The sequence below is a fragment of the Onychostoma macrolepis genome, chromosome 11, assembly GCF_012432095.1.
Source record: "Onychostoma macrolepis isolate SWU-2019 chromosome 11, ASM1243209v1, whole genome shotgun sequence".
Taxonomy (NCBI): domain Eukaryota; kingdom Metazoa; phylum Chordata; class Actinopteri; order Cypriniformes; family Cyprinidae; genus Onychostoma; species Onychostoma macrolepis.
Window position 1 is genome coordinate 27,870,356 of NC_081165.1, and position 18,328 is coordinate 27,888,683.

At 33.4% G+C, this 18,328-nt stretch overlaps 2 protein-coding genes across 2 annotated transcripts in view; one reads left to right on the forward strand and one right to left on the reverse strand.

Annotated features, from left to right (window-relative positions):
• Positions 1-192: 192 nt before the first annotated feature.
• On the reverse strand, positions 193-16,370 carry gpr137bb (G protein-coupled receptor 137Bb). Its single transcript, XM_058792315.1, has 10 exons — positions 16,244-16,370; positions 12,931-13,013; positions 12,803-12,852; positions 10,577-11,066; positions 5,864-5,913; positions 5,531-5,753; positions 4,304-4,453; positions 4,091-4,219; positions 3,288-3,409; positions 193-2,047 (listed from the first exon to the last, which is right to left on the reverse strand). Exons 3-10 carry the CDS (start codon positions 12,823-12,825, stop codon positions 1,939-1,941), a joined length of 1,296 nt encoding a protein of 431 aa, XP_058648298.1. The 5' UTR covers positions 12,826-12,852; positions 12,931-13,013; positions 16,244-16,370; the 3' UTR covers positions 193-1,938.
• A 30-nt stretch (positions 16,371-16,400) lies between these two features.
• The window catches only part of LOC131549814 (nidogen-1-like), a 41,668-nt gene continuing 39,740 nt past the window's right edge, over positions 16,401-18,328 (forward strand). The window contains exon 1 of the mRNA XM_058792314.1: positions 16,401-16,619. Within this exon, the coding sequence (XP_058648297.1) occupies positions 16,431-16,619 (189 nt within the window). The 5' untranslated portion in view covers positions 16,401-16,430. The remainder of the gene's footprint in view (positions 16,620-18,328) is intronic.

The window sequence follows — 18,328 nt, forward strand, 5'->3', positions numbered from 1 at the left end:
GTCGTCCTGTTTTCAGTTCGTGTTCTTGTTTGTAAGAACCATGTTCGATTTATTTTAACAGCAAATCATTTCATTTTTGAAAAACTATAAATTTTATATATATATGTATATGTGTGTATCATGTATGTTTACAATTTTTACAAATGTAAACAATATACAAGTTTTTTTGGTAAATGTTTTTATTTTGCTTTTTTAAAATGTAAAAAAAAAAAATTATTTCAATTTCCTTTTTTTTTTTTTTTTATGATTTGTATTTTTTTAATTTGTATTCATTGGCATTTTATTTGCTTTTAGTAATTTATTTGCATTTATTTTAGTACTTAATTGTATTTTTATTATTTTATTTGCATTTGTATTTAATATATATATAGTCAAGCTTTTTTGGTAAATATTTTAATTTAATTTATTTTTTTAAACATACTTTTTTTTCCAGATTTTATTTATTTTTTATTCAGATTTTTGTCATTCAGTTCTTCTCGTTAGTAAGAAGCACATTGGTCTTATTTTAACAGCAAATAATTTATTTTTGTAGAAGGAGACGAACATCATCCTGATTACAAATGAACAAATGAGAATCACATGATCAGTGAAATAACAGGTGTTTATCTTAAATATATTTAAAGACGTCGGTGTCATTTTTAAGTGTGCCTCAACCTTAGTGGACCAATTATACTGTTTTCAACAGCTAAAGATAAATACTCAAAGAAACATAAATTCATGCCTTGCACATCATTTCATAATCCTGACTGTAACTACTGTGTTGGAATCACAATGTGATCGTGTGAATATAAACACGAGTCTGTGATCAGAATGTATACTAACATAATCGCATTATTTCTGCAGTGTATTGTGTGCAGTATGCATGGACCATTTATAAAATGTTGCGCAGAAACCATCCTAAATTTGATCTTACGATCATCTCTCAAATATGTGTACATGTGATTCATAGAATAAACGTACGCACAGAAAACGTACGCACTTTCAGATGTGAAATCTATGAATCGCAATGCAATGCAATGCACTCAATATGTATCTTTTCTCACTCCCTGTTTGATCAGAATGTCAACATTTTATACAAAATTAGATTGAAAATGCTGAATATCCATTTCTGAGGTGATGAACTGGATGCCACTTGCTGAAATAAGCATGATTTGCACTAATGCATTTGTTCTATTGTGCAGTCTGCAATGGAATGCAAATTAAAAATAAAATAAAATGTAAATAATAAAATAAAATAAAATACAAGTAAAAATAAAATAAAATAATACAAGTAAAACAAATATAAATAAAATAAACAAAAATAAAATAAATACAAATAATATTACAAATGCAAATATAATACAATAAATAAAAATGCAATTAAGAACTAAAATAAATGCAAAAAAAATACAAATGCAAATATAATAAAATAAATAAAAAGTTCAATTAAGAACTAAAATAAGTAAAATAAATGCAAATAAAATTACTAAAACAAATGCAAATAAAATAAATGAAAATGTAAATTAAATTAAATATATAAAATACAAGAAAATGGAAATAAATATAAAAATCCCAAAATGCAATGGACTCGATATGTATCTTTTCTCTCTCCCTATTTGATCAGATTGTCAACATTTTATACAAAATTAGATTGAAAATGCTGAATATCCATTTCTGTGGTGATGAACTGGATGCAACTTGCTGAATTAAGCATGCAGTGTAGTGACGTAAGTATAGTGCACTACTTTATATTGTTGCATCTGTTTCACATGGTATTTTTAAAGTAGTATGCAGTGTGTTAGTGCAGCATTCTGAACACAGCCTCGTTCAAAACCTGGAGTCAGTTGCCATGGCGACTCACACTTACAGTGCGTCATGTGTGACGTGTTTGTGTGTGTGTGTGTGTGTGTGTGGGCGGTTAAAGTGCAGTGCGTTTCTCATTTCCGGAGCTGTACATCTTTAGCGGTTCAGTCCGGCTGTTGCCAATGACGACCGCGGTTCGTCTCCTCCCAGATGGACCAGGAAGCTGCTGCTGCGGCTGCTCCAGTCAAAGCCGTCTGTCGACAGACTGAACAGGAAAATCAGACCAAATCAGCTCGTATCAATTTAATCTGTCAGTCCAGTGCACCTCAACCTTCTCAAGCTGCTTTCAAATAAGTTTTTATATTTATTTACATATTTACTGAAATATTCTGAAAAAGAACCAATATTATTTTAAGGTAATGAAATAGTATGAAATATATGGCTTCCCCATGTCAGTTAAATGACATGGAGGGAAACTGATTAAGTATTTCATTTTTTAAGAGTTTTTATTTTAATTGTTTATGTGATAATTTTACAATTATTTACTTATTTGAATTGGCATTTTTATTATTTAATTTTATATTATGTTTTGTTTTAATTTGGGATTTTAATGCAATCACTCTGACAAGTGGTTTTTATTTCTTACTAAAATTAATTTAATTACAAAATTAAAGAAACTTTTTCCACTATTTATTTGTACTGGCATTTTTTATGATTTAACATCTTTTTATTTATTTTTTAATTGAAAGCGTTTGCCATCACTGTCATTACAAAAACTAAATTTAAGAAAATGTCCAAAATATTCTGAAACAGCTCCGTATTCATTTTTATGATTTTAATGTAACCAATTTTGTTATGTGCTTTAATTTATATTCATTTTTAATATTAATTAAAATTAATTTTGTAATTAATTTTAAAAATAATAATAATTCTGCTTTAGTTTTAGTAATTTTAATGTTTAGTAATTTTAATTTGATCTTATTATAATTATTATATAAAGAAATGTTAAGCCCCCTGAGATTTTAAGTTAATATTTCAGTAATTTAACAGCACATTTGCATGTTTATGATTCTCTGATGTTGAGTAATGGCATTTTAAAATGGTTTACTTTAATTGTACATTTTTATTATTATTATATGAATGTGTTTAATTTTGTATTTTAATTATTCATATATTTTTGTTTTTTATTATTCATTTTAATTTAGTTTTTATGATTTAATTACATTTTTAATGTTGCATTTGTTTTGTTTTTTTAATTATTTTAATTTTACACTTTTATTATTTAAATAATTTTGTAAGTGTTTTATGGTTTTTATAAATTTTTTTTATAAAGAAATGATTACTAAATTATTATTATTATAATTAGTTCATTCTGATTTCAGATTTAGTTTTAACAATTTAATTTAGTTTAGTTTGCAAGGCAATATTTCTTATTTAAGTTTTTTAAATTCAATTTTTTTCTTCTTATATATTTCAGTTATTGTTGTAGTTTTAGGTGGCTTTACCTGGTGGAGGTGGTCACTGGATGGGTAGCCCAGGCTAAATCGTCATCGCTGTCGTAGCGTCTGGGATTGTCGAAGAAATACGGCCGGTTTGAGAAGACGTGGCTAGGAATGGAGGAACCGCTCTAGAAAACAGCAAACACACTTACAGTCAGACCAGGATCTTCTTCACACTGTAAACACTAGGGATGTAATGATATTATCAAAACCGTGATATCGCGATAGCAGAACTGTCTCGATATTATCGCGGTCACATGACAATATGAAACGATAGGTCGTGTAGTTAAAATGTGTAGATTTTAAAATATATTTAAACTTCTTATTCTAACATAAAAGGTCTATAAAGTTGTGTTTTGAAATAATATACCTATGAAATATTCATTTTCATTTATTTTACAGTGCAGCTGTTTTACAATATGTGGCTAGTACTGTCATTGTTGTTATTTTTAGTAATATATTCTAATTTATTTGTCTTCCTAAAACAGCAGTGTGAATGTAATTTAGACTGAGACAGTATTTCACAAATAAAAAGAGGGTTGAGTCTCCTTTAAAGTTCAGCTACAAGTCAATTCACTGACTTACAGCTCTTCATTCTGAACTCTCAAAGTGCATTAGATAGAATAATTTCACTTTAAAAAGTACAAAATGTAATTTTTTTTCCAATTCTTCATTCGTATTTTTTTTTTTTTTTTTAAATATCGCGATAAATATCGTATCGTGGACGTCATATCGCGATATTATTGTATGGTGAGATTTTGATATCGTTACATCCCTGTTAAACACTCATCAGATCCGGTCCGGCTCACCCGGTCCTGGGCCGGTTTTCGCACACGGAAGAAGAACACCACCAGAGACGTGGGCAGCAGCTCCCAGACGAACAGAATGACCCCGAACACGATGTAACCGGCGTCGCCCAGACTGGAGCGCAGATCCGCCTGCAGAACCGGAGAAACACCGGCTTTATTCCTGATTCAGAGCGAGTGAGTCAGGAGATGAGAGGAGAGGAGGTGTGAGCCCACCTGATCCGACACGTTATACCAGTCGTAATCGAACGAGTTGATGCTCTCGATGTTGGTCAGAGCCAGAACCACCAGATTATAACAGGCCCGCGACGCGTACAGCAGGATCACCATCAGCCCGATCAGAGTCACCTGACACACCGACGTGCCCTGAAATACAGCAATACACAAACTTACTGCCACATCAGCCACATTTTATTATATCTTTACATTACATATATCATTTTCTTTAAATCCCCCTGAGATTTTAAATTCATATTTCATTAATTTAACAGAACATTTGCATGTTTGCAGTTCTCTGATGACAATTAATGGCCACCTGAAATGCAAGTAAACAAGTAAAAAAAATAATAATAATTATAATATATATATATATATATATATATTAGTAATAATAATATATTAGTAAGTGTTTTATTTAAATTTAGATTTTAAAATATCTTTAAAAATCTTACATTTACATTAATATTAATTTTACATTTTATTTTTCATTTATTATTTAGTTTTTTTTAAGAATTACATTTTTAGTCATTGTTTTATTTTTATTGTTTTTATTATACAGTTGTTGACAATACATTTTTATTAAATGTTTTGTTTAAAATTATTTCTATGATTTAATTAGTTTCAGTAAATGTTAAAGTTTCAGTAAATTTTTTATTAAAATTAATAATAATAAATGCATTACTATTATAGTCATCTCATTATTATTATTATTATTAATACTGATTACAATATTGTTTGTTTCACTTTCACAATTTTATGATTTATTTTTAAGTTAGTTTTTTTCCATTTATTTTAAATTAAAATTATTAGAATAAAATTATTACTATATTATTATTATTATTATTATTATTAAATACTATTGTTTTAATTTGACATTTTTATGATTTAATTTGTATTGATTGTATTAATTAATTTGTATTATCAATATGATTTAATTTATTTTAATTTGTTTTTAATATTATTACAATTATTGTTTTTATTGAAATTAATTATAATAAAATGATTACTGTATTACTATTATTATTATTATTATTAAATATAATATTTTTATTTTAATTTTTTTGTTTAATTAATGATTTAGATTTTTTTCTATTAAAATTATTGTTTTAATTTTTTTATGATTGAATTATTTATCATATTTTCATCAGTGCAGTTTGGGGAACCCTAATTTAGTGTAAATGCTGACAGGATTTCTCTCTGATAAGTCTGAAGTGTGTTTCTCACCTTGGACTCCAGGTAGATGCTGGCGAGCGACATCTTGGCGATCTTGTAGAGGCAGACGGCCAGCGAGACGGCGCAGAGGACGAAGAGCGAGTCGTTGATGGCGACTCGCACCAGAACGACGGTCTTAACCTGTGCGTGGCTCATCTTCACCAGCAGAGCGCAGCTCAGATTGACCAGCAGAAACAGCAAACTCACGCCGAAGAACAGCAGGTAGAGAGGAAACCTGCAGACACAGGAGAACATCAGCATCACGACCGCACGATTCACACAGAGAAGCTCAAACATCACTCATATATACTCATATATAGACATCACTCTTATATATATACTCACTTATATTTGAGGAGGTGAGGAGAGTACTTCGACTTGGCCTTGAAGAAAACCTGTCAAAAGAAACATGATTGTTGACTAATTAAACACTCTAAACCCTCACTCTTTTTATTATTAATATTTGTATATATTTTTTTGTGCTGTCAAATGATTAATCGTGATTAATCGCATTCAAACATTTTTTTAACATAATATATGTGTGTACTGTGTATATATATTATGTATATATAAATACACACATGCATGTGTATATCTAAGAAAAATATGTTATGTTTATATATTAAATATATATATATATGAATATACATAGATGCATGTAAATACATGTAAATATTTTCAAAATATGTACATGCATGTGTGTGTATTTATATATACATAATAAATATACACAGTACACACATATATTATGTAAACAAAAACTTTTATCTTGGATGCGACTAATCGCGATTAATTGTTTGACAGCACAATTTTTTTTTTTTACATTTTCTTGAAGTCCCCCCTAAGATTTTAAATGAATATTTAAATATATATTATTTAAAAACTCATTTGCATGTTCACTGTTCTCTGATGAAGGTTCTGATGACATGCAAGTAAACATTAAATATTTCATATATACAAATATATATATATATATATATATATATACAGTGAGGAAAATAAGTATTTGAACACCCTGCTATTTTGCAAGTTCTCCCACTTAGAAATCATGGAGGGTCTGAAATTGTCATCGTAGGTGCATGTCCACTGTGAGAGACATAATCTAAAAAAAATCCAGAAATCACAATGTATGATTTTTTTAACTATTTATTTGTATGATACAGCTGCAAATAAGTATTTGAACACCCGTCTATCAGCTAGAATTCTGACCCTCAAAGACCTGTTAGTCTGCCTTTAAAATGTCCACCTCCACTCCATTTATTATCCTAAATTAGATGCACCTGTTTGAGGTCGTTAGCTGCATAAAGACACCTGTCCACCCCATACAATCAGTAAGAATCCAACTACTAACATGGCCAAGACCAAAGAGCTGTCCAAAGACACTAGAGACAAAATTGTACACCTCCACAAGGCTGGAAAGGGCTACGGGAAATTGCCAAGCAGCTTGGTGAAAAAGGTCCACTGTTGGAGCAATCATTAGAAAATGGAAGAAGCTAAACATGACTGTCAATCTCCCTCGGACTGGGGCTCCATGCAAGATCTCACCTCGTGGGGTCTCAATGATCCTAAGAAAGGTGAGAAATCAGCCCAGAACTACACGGGAGGAGCTGGTCAATGACCTGAAAAGAGCTGGGACCACCGCTTCCAAGGTTACTGTTGGTAATACACTAAGACGTCATGGTTTGAAATCATGCATGGCACGGAAGGTTCCCCTGCTTAAACCAGCACATGTCCAGGCCCGACTTAAGTTTGCCAATGACCATTTGGATGATCCAGAGGAGTCATGGGAGAAAGTCATGTGGTCAGATGAGACCAAAATAGAACTTTATGGTCATAATTCCACTAAACGTGTTTGGAGGAAGAAGAATGATGAGTACCATCCCAAGAACACCATCCCTACTGTGAAGCATGGGGGTGGTAGCATCATGCTTTGGGGGTGTTTTTCTGCACATGGGACAGGGCGACTGCACTGTATTAAGGAGAGGATGACCGGGGCCATGGGGATTTTGGGGAACAAGCTCCTTCCCTCAGTTAGAGCATTGAAGATGGGTCGAGGCTGGGTCTTCCAACATGACAATGACCCGAAGCACACAGCCAGGATAACCAAGGAGTGGCTCTGTAAGAAGCATATCAAGGTTCTGGCGTGGCCTAGCCAGTCTCAGACCTAAACCCAATAGAGAATCTTTGGAGGAGCTCAAACTCCGTGTTTCTCAGCGACAGGCCAGAAACCTGACTGATCTAGAGAAGATCTGTGTGGAGGTGGGCCAAAATCCCTCCTGCAGTGTGTGCAAACCTGGTGAAAAACTACAGGAAACGTTTGACCTCTGTAATTGCAAACAAAGGCTACTGTACCAAATATTAACATTGATTTTCTCAGGTGTTCAAATATTTATTTGCAGCTGTATCATACAAATAAATAGTTAAAAAATCATACATTGTGATTTCTGGATTTTTTTTTTTAGATTATGTCTCTCACAGTGGACATGCACCTACGATGACAATTTCAGACCCCTCCATGATTTCTAAGTGGGAGAACTTGCAAAATAGCAGGGTGTTCAAATACTTATTTTCCTCACTGTATATATATATATATTAGTGCTGTCAAAATTAGCGTGTTAATTCAGGCGATTAATTTTTTCAGTTGAATGTGTTAAAAATATTTAACGCATTTACCGCAGGGGCGGAGCTTGGGTTGTCCACCGCACTCACAACTGCTGTTTCTGTCTCTTTTTTTCTTGACAAAAATTGTGTTTATTTAGACACGCAGAACGTCTTTACGATCAAACTGGAGACTAACGAGGTAACGAGGTGACAAGGAGCTTCAGTAGAACATCAGTGAACTGCGGTCAGATGAGATGTTGTCAGGTCATATGTCGGTAAAAACGAGTTTTCCTGTCCTGTCAGCTGTTATACTGCGCATGCTCGCTGAATATCATTTCATAATCATTGAACGATGTTCAGCAGCGGCAGCTCTTAAAGTAATAGCAGCCGAATAACCTAATAACCAGCTGCTGTGACGTCTGTTCATCAAAGATCAAAGAAAAAAGAGGAAATCAATAACTGTTGTAGCCTTAAGGATTCAACTATATTGAATTTAGAATTTAGTGTTTGATAACTTTATTCAATTTCTGTATATTTCCTACTTGCTGAAGAGCACAGGCAGCTAAATATGACATTTATTATAATGGGTTTATGTGAAGATTGTTTTAAGTTCACTTAAATTATAAGTTGTTATTTTTTAAAGTCTAATAAATTTTAAATTGATAGCTCTCAATTATAATGTAAAGTTGAATGGCTTTAGTCAATGGTGAAATATTAGGGGAAAAAACAGTTACATAGAGACATCAGTGATGCTACAGTCATTAAAAAAAGATGACATTAAACAAATATTAAAAATATACTGTATGTACTTTATGTTATATATACAATATTATATAATATATAAATTATAACAAATAAGTATTGTATATATATTATATATATATTATAAGTAAATATATTGTTCTTATACTTATTTGTTATAATTTTACATTTTAAGACTTCATTCATTTTTAGTGTTTTATTTTCATTATAAAATTATTTATTTTAAATTGTACATTTTATGATTTTATTCATTTTTAGTAAGTGTTTTATTTTATTATTTTTGTTTTAAATTAATTGCACATTTTATGATTTATTTTTAGGCTTTTTAATGTTTTTATTTTTTTTTAAATAATTTGACTTAATAATCAGTTTTTTATTGTTTTGTTTTTATTTTAAATTAATTGAGCTTTTTTTATTTAGTTTTTATTTAGAGTACATTTTTAGGGGTTTTATATGTTTTTAAAATGAACATTTTAACATTATTAATTATAATTTTATGTATTATTTTTGTTGTTTATTTATTATTAAGAAATTTTCATATTTTAAATTAATTTTTTTGTTTTTTTGTTATGATTCATTTATTCATTTGAATTTTATTAAGAAGATAAAATATCATTTTAATAACTTAAATTTAAGGAGGTGAGAGAGCACTTTGACTCGGCTTTGAAGAAAACCTGTCAAGAAGCATGATTTATCATCATTATTATTGATTTGCCAAGCAGCACTAATTAAAGACTGTAAATGTTGGCTTTACGAGCGCAGACGTCTCTCCTGTTTAATTAATGAACAGAGACGCTGCTGTGGGACCGGATTCAGTGTGTTGCGTCTGCTGAAGCTGATATTAGACGTCTGCTCGGGCCGTCATCGCTGTACTCGATCATGATGCAGATCCAAGCTCAATGTAGGTCATTCACACGTGTGCGAACACGAGCAGAACGAGCATCACTCTACGTCTGCACCAGCATTCATGTTCCCTAAACTCTATTCCTAGAAAAAAAATCCTGAGTATGAAGTATATTTCAACTCTGGATTTTTCTTATTAGATATTTATTAGAATTCTACTCAAGTTATATAGGAATAATGTCTAACTAGTGGACAATTAAAGGGAATCATATTAGTAGCTGATCAAAGTATTCCCATTTTACATTTTTATAATTTCATTTTGAGTATTTTATTTATTTAAAAAATAATTTACATTTTTTAAATTTTATTTTCATTATTTTATGTTTTAACAGTTTTTTTTCTCATTTTTCTAATTTCATTTTCAGTATTTAAAATTGTTTTTTTTACATTTTATAATTTCATTTTGAGTATTTTATTTATTTTTAAAGTTATTTACATTTTATAATTTCATTTTCAGTATTTTATGTATTTAAAAAATTATTAAAATGTTTTATCATTTCATTTTAGTATTTTATTTATTAAAACATTATTTACTTTTTATAATTTAATTTTCAGTATTTTATTTATTTTAAAAATTATTTAACTTTTTCCCCATTTTTATAATTTCATTTATTTTAAAAATTATTTTAATTTTTAGTATTTCATTTTTAATATTTTATTTATTTAAAAAAAAATTATAATTTCATTTTCAGTATTGTAGTTATTTTAAAAATCATTTCAATTTGACATTTTAATTTTAGTTTATTATTATTTTAGTTAAAGTTTTCCTTTCTGTTTCCAGCCGCGGCTCACCTGAGCGCAGTAGAGGTTCATGAGGCTGAGCGTGAAGAACTGCAGGCAGACGGGGAAGCAGTAGAGCAGCCAGAAGGCGAAGGGTCCGAGCGCGTTGGCCGTCACGCAGTCTCTGAAGTAGAAGGAGAAGAGCAGCGCTCGCAGAGCCGCCCACAGCAGGCACAGGAACAGGAACGCTGTCTGGTAGCTGAAGCGCTTGTGTCTGTAGCGCAGCACCAGCCACAGCTGAGCGTAGATGAAGCAGAAGAGCAGCGAGTAGAAGACGGTGTAGGCCAGCGTCAGGCCCAGCTTGACGAAGGGAGGGATGCTGGGGCTCAGCGTTGGAGGAGACAGAGAGGCGTTTGCTCCGGACGATCCCTGCATGTCTGCGTCTGTCATTGCCTTCCCATCAGCCTCAGCGCTTCTGCTCCGTCTGCAGTCGTGAGGAGAGAGCATGCAGAGAGGATGGCGCATGTGATCAGGATCCGGAGAAACTGATTGGCTCTGGGGTCTGAGGAGAGAGAGGGGAGGTTGGGAGGGTTTGGGTTTATCTCTCTTCAGGAATAGAATGCAATTTATAGTTTATTATATATATATATATGTGTGACTCTGGAGCACAAAACCAGTCATAAGGGTCAATTGTTTGAAACTGAGATTTATACATCATCTGAAAGCTGAATAAATAATCTTTCCATTGATGTATGGTTTGTTAGGATCGGACAATATTTATCTGAGATACAACTATTTGAAAATCTAGAATCTGAGGGTGCAAAAAAATCCAAATATTAAGAAAATCACCTTTAAAGTTGTCCAAATGAAGTTCTTAGCAATGCATATTACTAATCAAAAATTAAGTTTTGATATATTTACGGTATGAAATGTACAAAATATCTTCATGGAACATGATCTTTACTTAATATCCTAATGATTTTTGGCATAAAAAAAAAAAAGTATAATTTTGACCCATACAATGTATTGTTGGCTATTGCTGCAAATATACCTGTGCTGCTTATGACTGCTTTTGTGCTCATATATATATATATATATATACATTTAAAAACACACAGAAAGACTCCAGATATAACATCTTACAAATGTGAAATATGTACATGTAAAATAAAGAATTTTTAAAAATAAAAAATTAAATTACCTTTTTAAAATTAAAACACTAAAATTAATAGCTAATAATTAATAAAAGTCAAATAAAGAGAAATTGTTTTATATGAATCATTAAAAAATAATCAAAATAAAACATTTAAAGTTAAATTAAATTGAACTCTTGAAATTGAACTTTTAAAATAAATTAAAATGAAATGAAAATGAATAAAATACAAAAATTAAACATAATAATTAATAAAAATTAAGCTAATAATTAATAAAAATGTCAGATTTAAAAATATATTTTAAAATCAAAATCAAAATAAAACACAAAAACGAATTAAATCATGAAAATGTTAAATTCAAATAATGTTAAAATAAACATTTTTAAAAATAAATTAAATCATGAAAATGTTAAATTCAAATAATGTTAAAATAAACATTTTTAAAAATAAATTAAATCATGAAAATGTACAATAATGCATCAAAATATTTTGGGACCATTAAGATGATTTGCATTGTGAAAAAAATACTACCTGATCTACACCTACCTGCTACTGATCTATTAATACTATTAATTATATAATTAATACGTATTTATGTTACATTATGTAAAAAGATGAGAATGACTCATAACTCATTAAAATAATGATAATAAATGATCAATGCATTAATAAATAAATAAATTTATAAATAAAGGCATTAATTAAAGGCGGTACAAAAGTATTACCATGATCTATATATACTATATAATTTCAGTGTTTTTGTTACATTACATAATAAGATGAGACTGACTTATTATTGTCATAAAAATAATAAAAAATCAACAAAAAACGTAATAGTCCTAAAATCAACATAAAAGCAGTTTAAAAATTTCAAACAATTTCCGTTATATATATTTTTTTACATTATGTAATAAGATGAGAATGACTTGTAACTGTCTTAAACATAATGATAAAAAATTATCAATGCAAAAAATAAAATAAAATAAACAAATCTTAATGGTCGTAAAATATCGCTTTTCTTTATACAAAATGCAGAGTATATTTATTTTGCTTTTGTATGTAATGTAATTGGTTTAGTGATGTCACCACCAGAGGGCGATAATAAAACACCAAGAAGATTATGTGAAAATCTGTGACTACAAACCTTAACAATAGCTCTGATATCATCTCTCATGTTGTTGCCAGTGAAGATCTCTGTGAACAGATCGATAAGCGTGTAATGCAGATGTTACAGCTGGAATGCAGCGTCAAGAGCAGTTATTGAAGCTTTACCTAAAACTAGTTGTTGTGCAGGACATTCCTCTACCGTCTCTCTCATTTGTCTGCAGATGTGTGCTTGTGAAACATAATTATACCTGTGCAGAGAAACACGTGACAGAGTTTTGCAGAACTGGATCATATCAAACAGTCCACTAGAAATTATTTTCAGAAAATCACACTTGTAACATATATGAAATGGATTCTTTCATTCATGACTGTGGAAAAGGCTCAGAATCTGGGTTTGTAGCTGAGAGTAGTTGCTTAATAGATTGTAAAGTGATTGTGAGCATGTGTAACTGAATGTTCCCTCAGAAGTAAGGGCCCCAGGCTCTTCACTGAAGCCCCAGGCAGAGGCGGGGCTCACATCTGGACCGGGGTGGGGTGGACAGAGCTTTGTGTGTTTTCATTAAAATGGTTTAAAACAGCAGTGAAATCCAGCACAAATAATATAGCAGTGACGTATTTTATTTATTTGTCGTGTCACGTTCCAGTCTTTGATTAATCAAAAAGCTCATGGACGTAATTATAATATAAGTCAGACACTGAAGTGAGTTGCTGTTTTAGTTCTTCTGAGAAAGATTCATTCATTGTTTGGCAATGAACCACACAGAGACATTTTGGTAATCTAATCTCATTTCGTAAGTGACTTTCTGATTTAAAGGTTTAGGCTGTTCTTTGGATTGTTTGACGACTTGAAAGAGAATATAGGAAAATACAATTTTATTAATTTGTGTTTCCTGCTAGCTAAATTTCCCAAAAACAAAAATCTGGCTCTAAATCTCTCTTTTCTTTATTTAAAGTTGATATAGACGAGTACATGGAAACTATGCGACGTTCTGTTCATCCTAAAGCAGTGAAAACTGCATCTCTGTAATTTTTTAAGGAATTTGATTCTTCATCCTTTGTTTTGTTTTTATAACTGTAGCGTACTGCTTAATGGTTTGATGCTTTCTACTGTTTAACAAAAAAAAGCAATCAGAAAAAAAAAGTTTTGCGAATCCGCACCAAAAGTCTCGATCTGAATCAAACGATTCATGAACCCGCACCATCCCAATCCGAATCAAGTGATTCGCGCTCCGCGCTCCGAAGTTCTGATCTGAATCAAACGATTCACGAACCCGCACCATCCCAATCCGAATCAAGTGATTCGCAATCCGCGTTCCGAAGTTCTGATCTGAATCAAACGATTCACGAACCCGCACCGTCCCAATCCGAATCAAGTGATTCGCAATCCGCGTTCCGAAGTTCTGATCTGAATCAAACGATTCACGAACCCGCACCGTCCCAATCCGAATCAAGTGATTCGCAATCCGCGCTCCGAAGTTCTGATCTGAATCAAACGATTCACGAACCCGCACCGTCCCAATCCGAATCGATCCACGCTCCGAACTTCTGATCTGAATCAAAAGATTTGCGAACCCGCAATGACCCAATCCGAATCAAGTGATTCGCAATCCGCTCTCCGAAGTTTTGATCTGAATCAAAAGATTCGCGAACCGGCACCGTCCCAATCTGAATCAAGTGATTCGCGATCCGCGCTCCGAAGTTCTGATCTGAATCAAACGATACACGAACCCGCACCGTCCCAATCCGAATCAAGTGATTCGCGATCCGCTCTGAACTTCTGATCTGAATCAAAAGATTTGTGAACCCGCAATGTCCCAATCCGAATCAAGTGATTCGCAATCCGCCTCCGGTTCTGATCTGAATCAAAAGATTTGCGAACCTGCACCGTCCCAATCCGAATCAAGTGATTCGCGATCCACGCTCAGTTCTGATCTGAATCAAGCGATTCACGAACCGCACCGTCCCAATCCGAATCAAGTGATTCGCAATCCGCGCTCGGTTCTGATCTGAATCAAACGGTTCACGAACCCGCACCGTCCCAATCCGAATCAAGTGATTCGCAATCCGCGCTCCGAAGTTCTGATCTGAATCAAACGATTCACGAACCCGCACCGTCCCAATCCGAATCGATCCACGCTCCGAACTTCTGATCTGAATCAAAAGATTTGCGAACCCGCAATGACCCAATCCGAATCAAGTGATTCGCAATCCGCTCTCCGAAGTTTTGATCTGAATCAAAAGATTCGCGAACCGGCACCGTCCCAATCTGAATCAAGTGATTCGCGATCCGCGCTCCGAAGTTCTGATCTGAATCAAACGATACACGAACCCGCACCGTCCCAATCCGAATCAAGTGATTCGCGATCCGCGCTCTGAACTTCTGATCTGAATCAAAAGATTTGTGAACCCGCAATGTCCCAATCCGAATCAAGTGATTCGCAATCCGCTCTCCGAAGTTCTGATCTGAATCAAAAGATTTGCGAACCTGCACCGTCCCAATCCGAATCAAGTGATTCGCGATCCACGCTCCGAAGTTGTGATCTGAATCAAATGATTCGCGAACCCGCACCGTCCCAATCCGAATCAAGTGATTCGCGATCCGCGCTCCGAAGTTCTGATCTGAATCAAACGATTCACGAACCCGCACCGTCCCAATCCGAATCAAGTGATTCGCGATCCGCGCTCCGAAGTTCTGATCTAATGATTCGCGAACCATCGTCTCAGATCAGAACTCGAAATGCGGATCGCTTTTTAAAACTAGAAAACGCCCCTTAGAAGTGGAATCAAATAATTTATGAGTAGTATTCCAACAAATCCAGACTATTTTAACAATAGTAGGCTGTCGCGAAGCGTTTCTCACAGATAGCTATTTGATGTTTGAGCTGTTGTCTTATATTTCAGCTTATTTTTACGCAGTTGTTAAATTCATAGTAAAGTGATACATATCCTACTTTATTTATAGTAAAGTGCGACAGTTTTTTTTATTTTTGCCAATGTTTGTCCGATTTTAACGTTGGTTAGCGTACCTCTTCATCACCAAAAGAAAATACCTGCTCTGCCTCTAACGTACCTATAAAGTTACTGAAACTGTAGAAAATGTCACTTATATGTGGTATTAAACAACTTTAGTAGATATTCGAACAAATCCAACACATAGCCTATTTTAACACGTTTTTTCCTCACAGTCTTTGATGATTCCGTTGTTAAAGATTCGTAGACAAAAGACTTAAGTTTATTTTTATGTAGGCTATTTGGGAAATAAATTAATAATGATGTGATAAATGGCGATAGTTTTTGTCAATGTCGAGTCTTATTTTCGTGACTGAAGTCGCTGTTGCTATGGTTACTCGTCCTCAGGTGAACGCGATTTTAGCGCCAGAAATAAATACCTACTCTGACACACTTGTTCTAAACGTAGAAAATACCTAGAATTAAGCGACTTTAGTATGGGTACTTAAGAGCACTCCCCACACCCTACCTTTTGTTTTGAGGGTTCAAATCTCCGCAGTAATGTAAATGATTCCCGAGGCTCCTCCACCTCCTCCATGAACTCCGCCCTTCGTGAACTCCTTTCACACCTCTATAGAGTTCATCACCGTTCACTCCGGACCGGAGCTCAGACGGACAATAAACGCACATATATGTGGGGTTTCTAGAGTTGTATAATGGTTCTTCTGCGCAGTGTTGGGCTTCTGGCTCTGCTGGTGTCGGTCCAGTGTCTGAGCCGGGAGCAGCTCTTCGATTACGGGAACCGGTCTGGCGACCAGATTCTGGATTCTGGAACCGATTCGGTTCGAGAGCTCGCGCTGGAGCAAACGCTCTTCTTCTTCAAAGGAAAGTTCGACAAAGTTTACGTGAGTAACTTTCAAAATTCATTTAAAGTTTTTTTCTCTTTGTTGTTTTTCATTTTCTTTTTATTAGCGCTAAGTAAAATATTCATAGCATAATTATAACGCGTTTTTCGCTTATATTTCCAATGATGATGTTTAAATTGTCAAATTAATTTAAACTAGTGTATACAGATTATTTATAAAGTTTAAACCCGACACAAGTTCATTATCTGAATGAATGAATGAATGAATGAATGAAGTGAAATCGTACAAATTGTCCCCAAGAGATCCAAAAGAGCAAACATGCATTTCTATAACCATCTTATTGGTGATTATGTTTTGATATTTGCTAAAATACTGTAACTCCTATTGACCAAAGAAGCAAAAGTGTTCTCAAAAGTCATCACTAAACATTTTCTAGTCTACAAATCAAGCAGTTATTCAATGCATATTAAGACGTCTGCCTCCACTTTCTCTCGTTCTTGGTCTTGAAAGTTGTATATCTACAGTAAAAGCCCCCCACGGAAAGAAAACACTGGGGAGAGGCATAAATATTTACTTTAGGTGTCTGTCCTGATGTGGTTTCCTTATAAATGTGCTCTTTAGTCTTGTTCTGGAGGTTGATCAGAGATCTACAGCTTTCTGTTACTCTCTAGTGTTTAACCAAATGCAATTGGTTCTATGCTTATGTTTAATTACACTGTTAAAATTAAGGTTTATTGGCATTAAATGGTTCCATCTGGAATCAAAATGTTCCTTAGATTCTTAAAATATTCTTCACGCTTAGAAAAAAATAGTTATTTTCAGAACTGTGCACTTCTTTGGGGATCCTTTTCTCGCTTTGCTGCAAAAACCCTTTATTTCTGAGAGTTTTTGGAGCCTTTGCGTGATATTTTCAATCATTGAGATGGTTTTACAGCTTTTTCTCCAGCGTGTGGTCTCCTTTTCTTCTCTGTTAACAATCTGATATGAACTTATTTTGTTCCATGATTTTAACAGTGCCGTTGTTTACTAATCATCTAACCAGACTGTGGAAACCAATCTGGAGACAATCAATATATAAAATGTTTAAGATGTTTCTCAGTTAGGTTCATTTAATCAGCTTGGAAGCGTTGACCAGAATGACTTATACTTGCGTAATATTCAGTGTCTAGGAAAGCCTCCAACTTATGATGGCATAAATCTGCCAAAGCAGTTGGTTTTTATATACTAACTGTCCAGCGATATCTTATAACTTCCTCTTGGAATGACATTTTCCATACGGCCTGTCCACTGATAGCCAATGAATCCCTCCTTATGTGGGATGCTCCACAGAACTCATGGGAACGTTGCTGTGATTGCAAACGAATCAGAAAACACTGGCTCTTAGAAACAGAAGTCAAGAAGTTCTTTTGTCCGTCTCTCAGTAGACAGACGTGCCATTGTGTGTTTCCAGATGGATCTGTGATGGCCTTCTCGTTTTGTCTCCATGCGTCGTTGACGTTTTGCCAGAGGCTTCAGTGTAGATCTGTGGTGACTTTGATGGCTCCAGCCCAGAGGTTTTTATAAGCACTTCCTCCTGTCCTGCTGTGGTCCATTCATTTCTAACAGCATTTACATTCCTGATGGACCGTCTTCAACAAAGGTTGCCATGTTACCTGAACACAGTGAACAAGTAGGAGGAGCTCCCATTCCCACTGGAACCTCATTTAAGTTCAGGATTAGGTTTTCCTCTAGATCTTGGTTTTAGATTC

Bases quoted from the DNA above. Each gene is read 5' to 3' on its own strand.
- gpr137bb (XM_058792315.1), bottom strand. From the start codon at position 12,825: ATGATATCAGAGCTATTGTTAAG. The intron at 4,454-5,530 runs GTGAGAAACACA...GCTGTATTTCAG, and splicing joins GCATCTACCTGGAGTCCAAG to GGCACGTCGGTGTGTCAGGT. The intron at 3,410-4,090 runs GTGAGCCGGACC...GCTGTTTTCTAG, and splicing joins GAAAACCGGCCCAGGACCGG to AGCGGTTCCTCCATTCCTAG.